The 14,789-nt window shown below is 43.4% G+C and overlaps 1 protein-coding gene across 1 annotated transcript in view; it reads left to right on the top strand.

Annotated features, from left to right (window-relative positions):
* The first annotated feature begins 13,199 nt into the window (after window positions 1–13,199).
* IQGAP2 (IQ motif containing GTPase activating protein 2) overlaps window positions 13,200–14,789 on the top strand; it is a 258,660-nt gene continuing 257,070 nt past the window's right edge. The window contains exon 1 of the mRNA XM_052646137.1: window positions 13,200–13,291. Within this exon, the coding sequence (XP_052502097.1) occupies window positions 13,227–13,291 (65 nt within the window). The 5' untranslated portion in view covers window positions 13,200–13,226. The remainder of the gene's footprint in view (window positions 13,292–14,789) is intronic.

Below are 14,789 nucleotides of genomic sequence, written 5' to 3' on the forward strand. Positions count from 1 at the left end.
GGTTCTCTTCTATTCGGACTTACAGGGTTTCGAGTCACAGAGGTTCAGCACCGCCTTCGCTCTGTCCTCCAGCTCCGGTCCCCTTTGTTCTTTCCTCTCACTTTCCTCTTTCCCTGCCTTCTCCTTAGCTCAGCATACCTTCCAACAGAGTGGTGCCATGCATCATCTTCCTCTCTGCTGTCTTTGAACTTCTGTGTGTGTGTGTGTGTGTATGTGTGTCATACCATAAAGCTGACTGAGTATTCATCAGAAATTTTAATCTCTGTGATCCCTTTCTTGATGCTCAAATGGGTCAACTAGGTGCACGAAAGTTATCTTTCTCAATGGAACTGGCATGAAGGCTTATTCCTCATCATATTTTAAATAATCTTTATGTAACTGAACATTGAAACAAATATAATCCTTTCTTATTTTTGATATAATTAAAGTAATACACATCAGTGGGGTAGAGTATTTGGAAAATGTAAGAATCAAAAAGTGAAGGAAGAGCTCTCCTTTCGGAAACAAATGCTTTAGCATTTTGATATTTCCTTTTAGGATTTTTTCCCCTATTATAGTTTATATAACAACAAAATGTTATATAATTATTATAGCAGTATATACACACATGTATATATGTATACAGTATGTATATACGTGTGTGAAATTAAAATTGTGCTTTTAAAAATTTATATAGCTTCAAATACATTCATTTTACAAGTTACATGGGAGACTGAGGGGAAAATTGAATATAATCAATTATCCTTGGAGAAGGCAACGCACCCCACTCCAGTACTCTTGCCTGGAAAATCCCATGGACGGAGGAGCCTGGTGGGCTGCAGTCCATGGGGTCGCTAAGAGTCGGACACGACTGAGCGACTTCACTTTCACTTTTCACTTTCATGCATTGGAGAAGGAAATGGCAACCCACTCCAGTGTTCTTGCCTGGAGAATCCCAGGGATGGAGAAGCCTGGTGGGCTGCCGTCTGTGGGGTTGCACAGAGTCGGACATGACTGAAGTGACTTAGCAGCAGCAGCAGCAGCAGCAATTATCCTTGGAAAAAGTATCTGATTATCCGTTATCTTTACTATACTTATGTTTATAAGTTTTATATCTTATATAGCATCACCAGCTCAGTGGACATGAATTTGAACAATCTCCAGAAGAGAGTGAAGGACAGAGGAGCCTGGCCTGCTGCAGTCCATGGGGTCGCAAAGAGTCAGACACGACTTAGCAACTGAACAACAACAACAGACTCACTTAGTAATTGATTACCCAAGAATTTAGCCATTAAATAGTTTGAAATATGCATGATGATAAAATGTTTCCAAAAAACACTAATACAACAGCTTCATGGGGTTAAGTGGCTTTATTCCCATTTTACATATGAGGACACGGAGTATGATAGTGTTACAGGTGCCTAGAGCACTGCTCTTCCCTCTCAGCCACACCCCTTTTAAACAATCAAGTGTCTTTGAGGAGGGATAAATTAAGAGGCTGGGAGTAACATATAACCATTGCTACTGGATAGCACAGGGAATTATAGTCAGTATTTTATAATAACCTATAAGGGGAAAGAGCTGACTCATTTGAAAAGAACCTGATGCTGGGAAAGATTGAAGATAGGAGGAGACGGGGATGACAGAGGATGAGATGGTTGGATGGCATCACCAACTCAATGGAGATGGGTTTGGGTAAACTCCGGGAGTTGGTGATGGACAGGGAGGCCTGGCGTGCTGTGGTCCATGGGGTCGCGAAGAGTCGGACACTACTGAGTAACTGAACTGATAAGGTGAAAGAATATGAAAGAGAATTTATATCTGTATAAGTGAATCACTGTGCTGAGACTAACATGATATTGTAAGTTACCTTCTTGTTACTGTTTAGTCACTAAGTCATACAGGCTACTGTAGCCCACCATCTGCTCCTCTGTGCATGGAATTTTCCAGGCAAGAATACTGGAGTGGATTGCCATTTTCTGCTCCAGGGGATCTTCCCAACCCAGGGACCCAACCTGTGTCTCCTGCATGGGCGGGCAGATTCTTTACTGCTGCGCCACCAGGGAAGCCCTGTAAATTGGCTATACTTCAATAAAATAAAAAAGCTTTCAAAATCTCATAAAAATCAGGCATGATTGACAAGTTAGATAGAAATTAACCTTTTGTGAGGAAAGAGGAGTAAAATGGAGATGGATGCCTCAGAGAAAACATGGTAAATTTTCTCAAATGTGTTCTCAGCATTTATTGACCATATCATTTCGCTTATGACGTGACATAGTGGTGTCATTTAATTTTTTGTTGGTTTTCATTTTGGTCTTGTTATAACTCTTGCATTCCTAATGTAGTCTAACTTGGCAATACCAAATACTATCTTAATATTTTTTCCTTTGCTGGACTACATTTGAGGTTTCTACATCTCTGAGAAATAAGCCTGTAATTTTACTATCTGTACTTTCTCAAGATAATAGCATTAATTTATATGGTTTCCAGCAGGGAAAATTGTGTTTTTTTGTTGTTCAGTCCCTAAGTTGTGTCTGACTCTTTGCAATCCCATGAACTGCAGCACCCCAGGCCTCCCTGTCCGTCACTAGCTCCCTCAGTTTGCTCAAACTCAAGTCCATTGAATCAGTGATGCCATCCAATGATCTCATTCTCTGCCACCCCCTTCTCCTCTTGCCCTCAGTCTTTCCCAGCATCAGGATCTTTTCCAATTAGTTGGCTCTTCACATCAGGTAGCCAAAGGTATTGGAGCTTCAGCTTTAGCATCAGTCCTTCTAATGGATATTCAGGGTTGATTTCCTTTAAGATTGACTGGTTTGATCTCCTTGCTGTCCAAGGGACTCTGAAGAGTCTTCTCCAACACCACAATTCTTAAGCATCAATTGTTTGGTGCTCAGCCTTCTTTCTGGTTCAACTCTCACATCCGTACATGACTACTGGAAAAACCATAGCTTTGACTATATGGACCTTTTCCAACAAAGTGTTGTTTCTTTTTAATACACTGTCTAGGTTTTTCATAGCTTTCCTTCCAAGGAGCAAGTGTCTTTTGTGGCTTCAGTCACCATCCGCAGTGATTTTGGAGACCAAGAAAATAAAATCTATCACTGTTTCCACTTTTCCCCCATCTATTTGCCATTAAATGATGGGACAAGATGCCTTGATCTTCGTTTTTTTAATGTTTAGTCTTAAACTGGCTTTTTCATTCTCCTCTCTCACCCTCATCAAGAGGCTCTTTAGTTCCCCTTAGCTTTCTGCCATTAGAGTGGTATCATCTGCATATTTGAAGTTGCTGATGTTGCTCCCGGCAATCATGATTCCAGCTTGTGAGTCTTCTAGCCCAGCATTTTGCATGATGTACTCTGCATAAAATAAAAGTCATGTAAATCTATCTGCTGATTAATGAGATATCAGTAATAACCATTAATAGCACCCTCAGAACAGTCCAATGGCCCCTGGGCCAGTCATCAAACATTTACATACAGGGAGGCAGTGGCACTTAGGAGGAGTAGAACTGGAATCCAGAGATTCCAGAACTCTGGAGTCAGGGTTGTTTCAGATCCCAGCTCTGCCACTGAACTGTCCTTGTGATGTTAGAATTACCTAAGCCTGAATGACCCAACCTCTCTGCATTTCTTTCCCATCAGAAAAGTGGAGATTCAAATTCCTGTCTTAAAGGGGAATAAGCGAAAATATATGTAAAGTATCTGGCATGTGGTAAGTGATCGTTACGTGTTAATCCCTTCCGTCTGCTACTTTCATGCATGTATCACGAAGCGCTCACATGAATGAGAGAAATATACCATGTGCACCTGAAACAGAAAAAACTCAACCAAGAAGCTGTTTTGTTTTCCTGCACTTACCTTTGAACTGTTTGTGATTTATTTTTTCTTTTCTGCTAGTAGTCAAGGAGAAATGAGGCCAAGCTTCCCTATTCTATTGTCTTCTAAGACTCCTAGCTTTGTGGCCGTATTCTCTGATATTTTAGGTCATTTGGAATAGTTTGAGAGGACAAGGACAGAAGGTTCCCAGGGACTGACTTCTCCTTGAGAACAGCCCAGGAGCCATCATTACATAACCTGCTAAGTCTGTTTAACAGTTGTAAAATATCATTCCCATGAAGTATCGAAGTGTAAGTAAATATCTGTGTCCTTAAAATGTTCATTTCCTATGCAAAGCAGGGAGAATCATTTTAGGACTAGTTGTAAATTGGAGTGGTTTTGCACTGACCATCTTAAGAATAAAAAATTCGTATCCAAGTAAGATAAGTTGAATTCCTTTCCCCTCCTTTAAAAATACTAGAAGCTCATCTAGGCTAAAGATTTTTATAATTCCTTCTGTAATTTTAACAGTCAGGGTTAAAAAGTCTTATATTGGCTTTGGAAACTTGATACTACATTCTTCCTTACTGAAATCTGTGTAGGAGCAGGTAGAGAGCAAATGGAACTTTTCCTGTGCCTATTTGGTCGCTAAAGAGGTGGTTTTGTCCCCAGATGGTTTTTTGCTGTTATAATTTACTACAAAATACCAAATCTAACAATCATTGCTTTTAATTTTTTTCCCAAATTGAGCAAAGTCCCAGATAGACCTGCTCCCACACCGCCTCCCAGACTTCAGGTTGGCCACCTCTGTGTCTGGATCTTAACATCTTCATGGTCTGCTTTGAGTTTCCACGTTATTTAAAATAGAAAAAAGACATTCTTGGTCAAATTTGCACAGTGGACCAAAATTAATTTTCTTCCCATGTGCGAGATGTAGAAGTAAGATCCTGTTCTGAAAAGTTGTCCTGGGGTTTGAGATCTTGGGCTTGGTAGAAACAGATTGGCCTCTTAGGTACTCAAGTATGATCACATTCTTGGGAAAAGTTTGGCACCTTTGGCATCAAAGTGGGATCAAATAACTCTTTTTCATATGTTGATCTTTAAGCTATATATACTTAAACTGTGTTTGCAGAAAGGGATAAATGTTTCACAAAGCCTGAAATGTTTCTCATTTTTCTAAGAGATTATGATGAAAAAGCTATCTAACTCTTCTGAGCCTCAGTAACCTCACTAGAGGGCTTCCTTGGTGGATCAGTGCCAATGCAGGAGACTTGGGTTCAGTCCCTGGGTTGGGAAGATCCCCTGGAGAAGGAAATGGCAGCCCACTCCAGTATTCTTACCTGGAGAATCCCATGGACAGAGGAGCGTGGTGGGCTATAGTCCATGGGGTCACAAAGAGAGTCAAACATGACTCAGCGACTCCACAATAAACCTTACTGGAAAAAGCACATGGGTAGCTCATCAGAGACCCCACCACTTGTAAGGAAACTGTAGTTTGTTGGTTACCCTTCTTTCCACTAGGAAATTCTCCTTGTAATGCTGAACTTGAAGATTTAGGGCTTTCTGGGAGGTGGCCACAGCCCCTTACTGCCATGTGTGCCTGGAATATCCTCTGAAGTTGTGTGTGGATTTATAACTCTGGAGAGTCCTTAGCAATGGCTGATGCGTGAGAAATTCCAGGGTAGGCTTCAGATTTGTTCCCCTCCCTTGGGATCCGAACAGTACGGCTGTGTTGACATCAGGGCTTGGACTTAGTAGGACTGAGCTTGTAAAGGATATAGCTTCTCTGTCTGTCAAGCACAAAACTGCATACACGTGTGCTGAGTCGCTTCAGTTGTGTCCACCTCTCTGCGACCCTGTGGACTGTAGCCTGCCAGGCTGCTCTGTCCATGGGTTTCTCCAGGCAAGAATACTGGAGTGGGTTAGCTCAAAGTTGAGTGCACACCAATCAGCAGACTTTACTGAGCACCTGCTATTTACCTGGCACTTGGTAGAGATGTGGAGATGGATGAACTGTGAGCCTGTGCACTCAGGGTCTCATAATTTTCATGGCTTGGTGAAACTCTCAATGTCTGTAACAGGTAGGATGGCAGTCTCTATTGTTGTTTCAAATTCTTTAGAGTGCCTGGGAATATATTTCAGGTTGCTAACGAGTTCAAGCCCAGGGTTGCCTGTTTTTCAAAAGAAACTTCAGTTTAGGGAAGTTTGATCATGTGGTCCTTTAAAACTTCAGATTAAGTAGCTGTGAAATGCTTCAGGAAGCTGGTAGGAAGCCAGAATATATCACTGGTCAGTTTACTGAGTATCAGCTTACTAGAAATCTCAGACTTGGGTTTCTCTCATTTTTGGTATCCCACCCCTTTTCCCAGTTTTAGGGTTTCAGAATCAGTTCTCTTCCGTGGGGTACACATTTCTGGTAGCCATTCTCTAAGTTCTGAGAGTGAGGATTCACCCATTTAGGTGAATCTCCCATGTCAAGGCTTTGGGTGTATCACCCAGGTGAGGGCAGTCTTAACTCTTACAAGATGGTTCAGTACACATTTGAATTGAATGGTATACCTGAGGGTAGGGAGAGTTCCTTACAGAAATATTGAGTCATGCAGAATAACAGTGTGTCCATCAAACACTAAATTGTGGCATGTTCCTATGAACTGATGATTCATATCATATTCTCTGTTTTTCCTTAGATAATACCATTTTGTAAAGCGGAGGTCCCCATCCCCGGTTTTGTGACTCTTGCTAATGCTCCCTCCAGTATATCCCCGCTTCTCTAAGCATCCTGTAGTTATGCCAGCAGTGGGGAAAGAATCTGCCTGCAATGCAGGAGACCCGGGTTTGATCCCTGGGTTGGGAAGATCCCCTGGAGAAGGGAATGGCTACCCACTCCAGTATTATTCTCGCCTGGAGAATTCCATGGACTGGGGAGCCTGGTGGCCTACTGTCCATGGAGTCAAAAAAGAGTTGGACACGACTGAGCACTAACATTTTCACTTTCAGTTGTTTAATAAAAACCGCATGAGGGACTTTGTGTGCTGTCCCCTAGAACAGACTGGCACAGAGCAACCCCTCTAATATTTGTTGAACAAATGAATACATTTTAATGCAAAGGAGGTGGTGGCCTTGGTCTCCCGTGTGAAGGGGCAAGTAGAATAGCTGAAGTGAACATGTGACCGTGCCAATTCCTTCATGAGTCAAGACGGTCTTGGTCTATTTTCACAGTGGATTTTGTGGGTGTTCTTTGAAAAATAAACTCTTTAGGGTTCCTTCTGTTTCTGACTTCATAGTTCTACTTCAAAAGCTTTTCTACCAACTCATCCTGCTCCTTAAACCTCTGAATAAACCCTGTAATGTTTAGAAAAGGCAGAGGAACCAGAGATCAAATTGCCAACATCTGCTGGATCATCGAAAAGCAAGAAAGTTCCAGAAAAACATCTATTTCTGCTTTATTGACTATGCCAAAGCCCTTGACTGTGTGGATCACTATCAACTGTGGAAAATTCTGAAAGAGATGGGAATACCAGACCACCTGACCTGCTTCTTGAGAAACCTGTATGCAGGTCAGGAAGCAACAGTTAGAACTGGACATGGAACAACAGACTGTTTCCAAATTGGAAAAGGAGTACATGAAGGCTGTATATTGTCACCCTGCTTATTTAACTTATATGCAGAGTACATCATGAGAAACACTGGGCTTGATGAAGCACAAGCTGGAATCGAGATTTCTGGGAGAAATATCAATAACCTCAGATACGCAGATGACACAATCCTTATGGCAGAAAGCAAAGAAGATCTAAAGAGCCTCTTGATGAAAATGAAAGAGGAGAGTGAAAAAGTTGGCTTAAAGCTCAACATTCAGAAAACTAAGATAATGGCATGCGGTCTCATCACTTCATGGCAAATAGATGGGGAAACAATGGAAACAGTGGCTGCCTTTATTTTTGGGGCCTCCAGAATCACTGCAGATGGTGATTGCAGCCATGAAATTAAAAGACGCTTACTCCTTGGAAGGAAGGTTATGACCAACCTAGACAGCATATTAAAAAGCAGAGACTTTACTTTATCAACAGGTCCATCTAGTCAAGGCTATCGTTTTTCCAGTGGTCATGTATGGATGTGAGAGTTGGCCTATAAAGAAAGCTGAGCACTGAAGAATTGATGCTTTTGAACTGTGGTGTTGGAGAAGACTCTTGAGAGTCCCTTGGACTGCAAGGAGATCCAACCAGTCCATCCTAAAGGAGATCAGTCCTGGGTGTTCATTGGAAGGACTGATATTGAAGCTGAAACTCCCACTTTGGCCACCTGATGTGAAGAGCTGACTCATTGGAAAAGACCTTGATGCTGGGAAAGATTGAGGGCAGGAGGAGAAGGGGACGACAGAGGATGAGATGGTTGGATGGCATCACCAACTCAGTGGACATGAATTTGGGTAAACTCTGGGAGTTGGTGATGGACAGGGAGGCCTGGCTTGCTGCGGTCATGGGGTTGCAAAGAGTTGAACACGACTGAGTGACTGAACTGAACTGAACTGTGATTTCCATAGAATGTGCTTGCTTTACTATCTTTTAGACAATGTTGGCTAACATTACAGGAAGTGTTTTGTGAGTTGCTAATACTTCAGGAAGTAGTTTTTCATGATATCCTGTGTTTCTTAGTGTTCAAGGCAGCAAGTAAAGATGAACTTTAGAGGAAGTCTCAGTTAATCAATTTAAAAGCAGTTTTGAAGCCACTTTAGTGTTCTTCCCTTGGGCTTGACAGTGACAAGGCTCTTTCAACTTCAGTAGCAGCAGCGTGGTGCTGGGCAGAGAGCAGGGCAAGGGTACTGAGGGCCCTCAGCTGCACCCCTGGCTCCGCCACTGACCCAGCAGTAACCATGGCAGTCCCTTCCCCTGGCTTGACCCTGTTCTCAGTTGTAAGAAAGAGATACAGCCTATCTTTCAGGGAGATGATGAAAACCACACAATAATATGGAAAAGTGCTTTATAGGTAGTAGTGTCATGCTTAAGTGTATTTTATCAGCTCCGTGAAGGCTGTTTAAATGGCAGGTTTAGTATCCAGGCCTGTTTCTCTTATCAGAAGTTGCTATTTAGTAAACGTTGAGTAATGCAGAAATATTTGCAGGCAACCTCTGTGGCCCAGAGAGATCTGCTTTTGTTGGAATTAAGACATGCTCACACTTGTAACCTTGGCGTTCACTTTGGCACAACAGATCATGAAGGAAGGAAGGTGACGTTGAAGTGTGTGGTTGGAAGAGGAGTGGCCGGGGATGTGGTCCAGTGGGCCAGGTTAGGAGGGAAGGGAGGAATGTGTAAAATGTGCCGTGAGGACATGCAGTTTTCGCTTTGTTCACTGCCCCGTGTCCGGTGATCTGACTCTTGGTTGGCTCATAGAATCTGTGAATTGAATGTTAATCGAGTGGAGTCTACAGAACAGTGCTGTATTTCCTTCATCAGTGACCGCATCCTTTATTCAACGTAAATGGGCAAATAAGAGTACCCCAGGTAGATATTTTAAAGCCTGTTTATTAATTTCCTGAAAAGGAGATGATTTGTTCCTCAGTACTTTCATGGGGTGTGCAGCCTCCGCGGGGAGGTGTGCTGACACCTTGAGGACACACGCCTGTCTGGTAGGATTTGCTGTTAAAGCCGTGGAGGAGACACCGGCGCAGAACGCAGGTTCATGTGCCCAGAAAGGCACACAGCGAGGCCGGACAAACCCAAACCTGAGGGCTTGGAGCAGGGAAAGGGCCACGCGTGGAGAATGGGTGGCTCATGCTCAGAGCCCTGACTTTCTCTCATGGTTTTCAGGGAGCAGTTTTTATGGGCAGAATTTGGGGTGAGGGCTGAGGAGTATGTGGCTTTCTTCTGATTGGTTGTTGATGAGCTACTAGGGCGGTGCTTCGGGAATCTTGTTCTCTGCCATCCTTCTCTTGAGTGAGGACCTTAGTTCTGCAGAAGAACTCAAATATATTGTTAAGCATATTCCTTGAAGAGAAACCAGGATCCTGCCCCATAGATGCATTATTGATTCTTGATTGCTCCTTTTTTTTCTGCTTCTCCTCCATTCCCTGATTAGTGACTGTTGGAATCTGTCCTTTGGCACTCAGGGAAGGAAGCTCTAGGAGGCTGAAACCCTTTCCCCGCAAACAAGAAACGAAGGACATGTAAAGGATTTGTCCCCAGGAGGGCCCCTCAGGGTCCTGTTCAGTTTTGGTACCAAAAGAGAGGACATTGTGAATCGAATCGATCAGGGGAGACTTTGGGAAGGAAGTGGTGCTGGAGTTTAACCTTAAAGATGGGTAGGATTCCATCAGCCAGGATGAAAAGAATATACTTAGCCCACTTCGTGAAGGTTCGCTGGAAAGTGGTCGTTCATATAGGGGAGGAGAGGAAACATGTTCTCTTCCAGAGCTTTGTTCTGTAGGAAATGAAGATCCATCGAAGGTTTGAAGACAAACAATAACATCAGTAGGACTGTGTGTTAGAAAGGAGCTTCTGGTAACAGAGAGGAGAATGGGCGGGGGAGGGACGTTGTTGTTCAGTTGCTAAGTCATGTCTGACTCTTTGCAACCCCATGGACTGCAGGGTGCCAGGCTCCCCTGTCCTTCACTGTCTCCTGGAGTTTGTTCAGATTCATGTCCATCGAGTTGGTGATGCCATCCAACCATCTCATCCTCTGCTGTGCTCTTCTCCTTTTGCCTTCAATCCTTCCCAGCATCAGGGTCTTTTCCAATGAGTCATCTCTTCACATCAGGTGGCCAAAGTATTGGAGCTTTAGCTTCAGCATCAGTCCTTCCAGTGAATATTCAGGATTGATTGCCTTTAGGATGGACTGATTTGATCTCCTTGCTGTTCAAGGGACTCCCAAGAGTCCTCCAGCACTACAATTCAAAAGCATCAATTTGGGGGTGCTCAGCCTTCTTTATGGTCTAACTCTCACATTTGTACCTGACTACTGGAAAAACCATAGCTTTGACTATCTGTATAGCTTTCGTTCCAAGGAGCAAGTGTCTTTTAATTTCACGCCTGCAGTTGCCGTCACCAGTGATTTTGGAGCCCAAGAAAATAAAACCTGTCACTGCTCCCCTTTTTCCTTTTCTATTTGCCATGAAGTGCTGGGACTGGATGCCAGGGTCTTAGTTTGGGGAATGTTGAGTTTTAAGCCAGCTTTTTCACTCTATTCTTTTACCCTCATCAAGAGGCTCTTTAGTTGCCTCTTCTGCTGTTTCCTTTTCTTCCTCACCCATAAACAAAGACATTTCCTGAAATTCTCTACTTGCTTTTTCGCCCCCCCCCCCCCCCCCCCAGACTAATATTTCCAGCTCTAATGTCTCTGTTCCTCATTTGGGCAAATGGCTTCTCAGGCTGTTAGCTCAAAGGTAAAGTGCGGTAGAGTACATACCTGCCTCAGAGAGAGTCCTGAGACTTAAATGAGACACTGCATACTAAATTCTGCCTAAGCCTTGAAGGAAATTAAGTGTGCAATAAGTAAGCATCGAGTACATATTCCCATGCTTGTGGTATTCTGTCTTTTATATATATGTGTGTGTGTGTATGTATATATTTTATATATGTATATTATATATGTTTATACATATCTATATCCATATATTGATGAAAACACAATCTCCCCTTTCTTTTGAAGTCTTTGAGGATTTGGTTATTATTTTTAGATCTTAAAGTCTTCCCTGGTGTCTCAGATGGTAAAGCATCTGCCCGCAATGTGAGAGACCCGGGTTCGATCCCTGGGTTGGGAAGATCTCCTGGAGAAGGAAATGGCAACCCACTCCAGTACTCTTGCCTGGAGAATCCCACGGAGGGAGGAGCCTGGTAGGCTATAGTCCATGGGGTCGCAAAGAGTCGGACACGATTGAGCGACTTCACTTCACTTTAGATCTTAAGTGTTGAGCATTGTACTTGCCCAAGAAGAGTTCAAATCTTGCTCCTAATTCCTTTTGCCTGCCAGACTGATGTTTCAGGTGCCTCATTAGTCGGGTGTGTGCTTGGCCTTTCTTGGGGAATGGATGAGTGACCTTCATATCCTCTCTTCTGCTTGGGAGTGAAGTGAAGTGAAAGTCGCTCAGTTGTGTCCAACTCTTTGCCACCCCATTGAGTATACAGTCCAGGAATTCTCCAGGCCAGAATACTGGAGTGCGGAGCCTTTCCCTTCTCCAGAGAATCTTCCCAACCCAGGGATCGAACCCAGGTCTCCCGCATCGTAGACGGATTCTTTACCGTCTAAACCACAAGGGGAGCCCAGCGGTCCCGTTTAATAAACGGCTGATTGGAGCTGGCGACTGGGGAACAAGAGCAAACACTGGTGGTCCTGCCCCTTGTGCTGCTTACACACACTGTCTTCATTAGATGAGAAATCTCACCAACGAGAAACCAAATTCATTTTACAGCCATCAGAATGGACACTCAGGACCGAAGAGGGGGAAGGTGTTCTTTTTATGAGACAGGAGTGTTGTCCCGTAAATAGGCAGCCAAGACTTGGCTGATGTGACTGTTGGCGGCTGCCGGGTGGTGCTGAGGCCGCAAGCAGAGGAAGTGCAGTCAGGAAGCGGGGAGGCTGAGTCCTCTACAGAAAAGCGGGGCTGGCGTGTGGCAGTTTATAAACTAGGCTTGTGTTGGAATAAAGGGTGTGGGCCTGAAGACTGCTCCCTGGCTGTCTCCATTGCATCCTTCTTTTGGATACCTTCTTGACTGTGAAAGCGTCATAAAGGCCGAGAGATAAGCAAGGGAGGAATTTTAGTGACTTTATCATCTACAAAATAGGATTGGGGTTGAATGAGATGCCTCAGTCCCCTCTAGGAGTGGGAAAACACAAGTCCTTGCAGATTCTTTGTTCCACCCCAGAATTTCCAGGATAATCTGATTCTCTGAGCCGCTGGACCAATTCTCCAAGCTTGTTGAGGGCCGTTACTGCTGGTAGACCATCCTCTGGTTGGTTTGAGGCTGTCTAAATCCTGTGGCGCCACATCCGTGAGGTCTGATCACTGTTCTCTTTCTGTTGTGTAATGTCCACGTACACTTCAGAGGGTGGGAGGAGAAGGGGTGACAGAGGATGAGACGGTTAGATGGCATCACCGACTCCATGCACATGAGTTTGAGTAAGCTCCGGGAGCTGGTGATGGACAGGGAAGCCTGGCGTGCTGCAGTCCATGGGGTCGCAATGAGTCAGACATGACTGAGCAGCTGAACTGATACTTCAGTATTGCAGTTTTTGCTAGAAATAATATAACATTGTAAAATCCAATTCTCTTTCTGTGGTTGATGTTTCAATACTCCCATCTCAGTGTTCAGTGTTGAGCTGCATGTGAATTGTTTTCTAGTTGGTCATCTCATGATCTGAACACTGTTCTTCCAAGTGATGTGATGTTATCCTCTCCTTCCAGCTATTGTAGATGATGAAAGACTCTCTGCAGAGGAGATGGATGAGAGGAGGCGGCAGAATATCGCTTACGAATATTTGTGTCACCTGGAGGAAGCCAAAAGGTAAGAGTCAGACTTAATCTATTTGTGCCCCTTCTCTTAGAGATGAGCTTTGGATACTATATTATTAATAACTCATTTGCAGCCTTGTTAGTACTAAGGTAATGGGGGAAGAATCAACCTGTGTGTTGTCAGTGGAAGAATTGAGAAAAAGTTGCTCCTACAGCCAATATCAAGGCACTAGGGAGGCAGCTGTTCCTTTTTCTTCCTCCGAGCCTCCCAGGAAATCTCTTGGAAAATTACAGATTATTTCAAAATTTCTCATCTCTCTGGCAAGGATGTTGGAGGAGCTGCAGAGACTTAAACCAACTTCCTTTTCCTCAGAGTGTCCTCAGATCTTTTTCCCAACCCTACCCCAGTGATTATAATTATCACTATTATTATTAATTACTGTGTAATTATATATTCCTACATGCCCACAGCATGTTGGACGGAAGTCCATCGCTCACTAAGGTAGAGAGCAGGTTTATGACAGCAGTCTCCTTTTTAACTCATGGGTGTGTGCTCACTGAAGGTATGTTGTCTCTGAAAATCGCACTGACTTTTTAGATTAGAAGGAAATGTTGGCTTCTCCAAGGAGAAAGTGAAGATAAAGAAAGTATTTACACTCAGGCCTCTGTATCAGGGGAATCAGAACTTTGTCCTTTGCTGGGTGCTTACTGCAATGCCCATATGCCTTGAGGTAGATTCTGACTTAATGCTTTGCACTGTGTTTAAGCAACAGTATTGCTCCATGGACAGATATGTTCCAGCTCTCTTACCTCTGTAGAAAATAAACATGGAGTTAATGGTCATTGGAGCTAATTCTCTCTGATCACTTATAAATAGCTACCTACAGAGCTCAAAGAATGAGGATTTTAATCAGTGCTTTGTAGAAGAACATCCAGTGACACGCACACAAATTTGGCCTCAAAATTGCTTAAAAGGGGGTTTTCCAGGATTGTTTAATGTTTTCACAGTGCCTCTTAGCTCTAAGCTCTAAAGGCTAAGTTTTAAAGGTTATTTAACATGTCTGGAAGTTGACAGGTTGCAAGTCACTGAAGACTCACTGTATGTCTAAGATTATTAAAAACATGCTTTTAGCCAAATTGTGGCTATAGTTAGATAAGGATAGGGATTCACAGATATTCAAAATAAGCATATTTTCAGTGAAAAAGCTTTAGGAGAGTTAGTGGAAACTTCCTCCTGATACGCACTTTGAGTTCTAAGTTTTTGCCTCCAGGCTTCTAGAAGTGGGGAGCAGTGTCACGCAAAGGAAAAGGTGTCTGACTGGAAGTCAGTAGACTGGATTTTCTGGTCACAGCTTCATCATTTCTGAACTCTGTGACCTAGGACAGGTCGACCCTGTGGGAAGTTCAGTTTTGTCTCCTCTCTAACGAGATGATAAAGATGTTACCAATACCTGCCCTACTTACTTAATGGGTTTTCCCCCCCTAAAAATCAACGAAGAAGGTTGTAAGTGTTCTTTGAAGTGCCACTCAGGTGTATGGTGATAACAAGC

Source organism: Budorcas taxicolor, chromosome 10 (assembly GCF_023091745.1).
Source record: "Budorcas taxicolor isolate Tak-1 chromosome 10, Takin1.1, whole genome shotgun sequence".
Lineage (NCBI taxonomy): Eukaryota > Metazoa > Chordata > Mammalia > Artiodactyla > Bovidae > Budorcas > Budorcas taxicolor.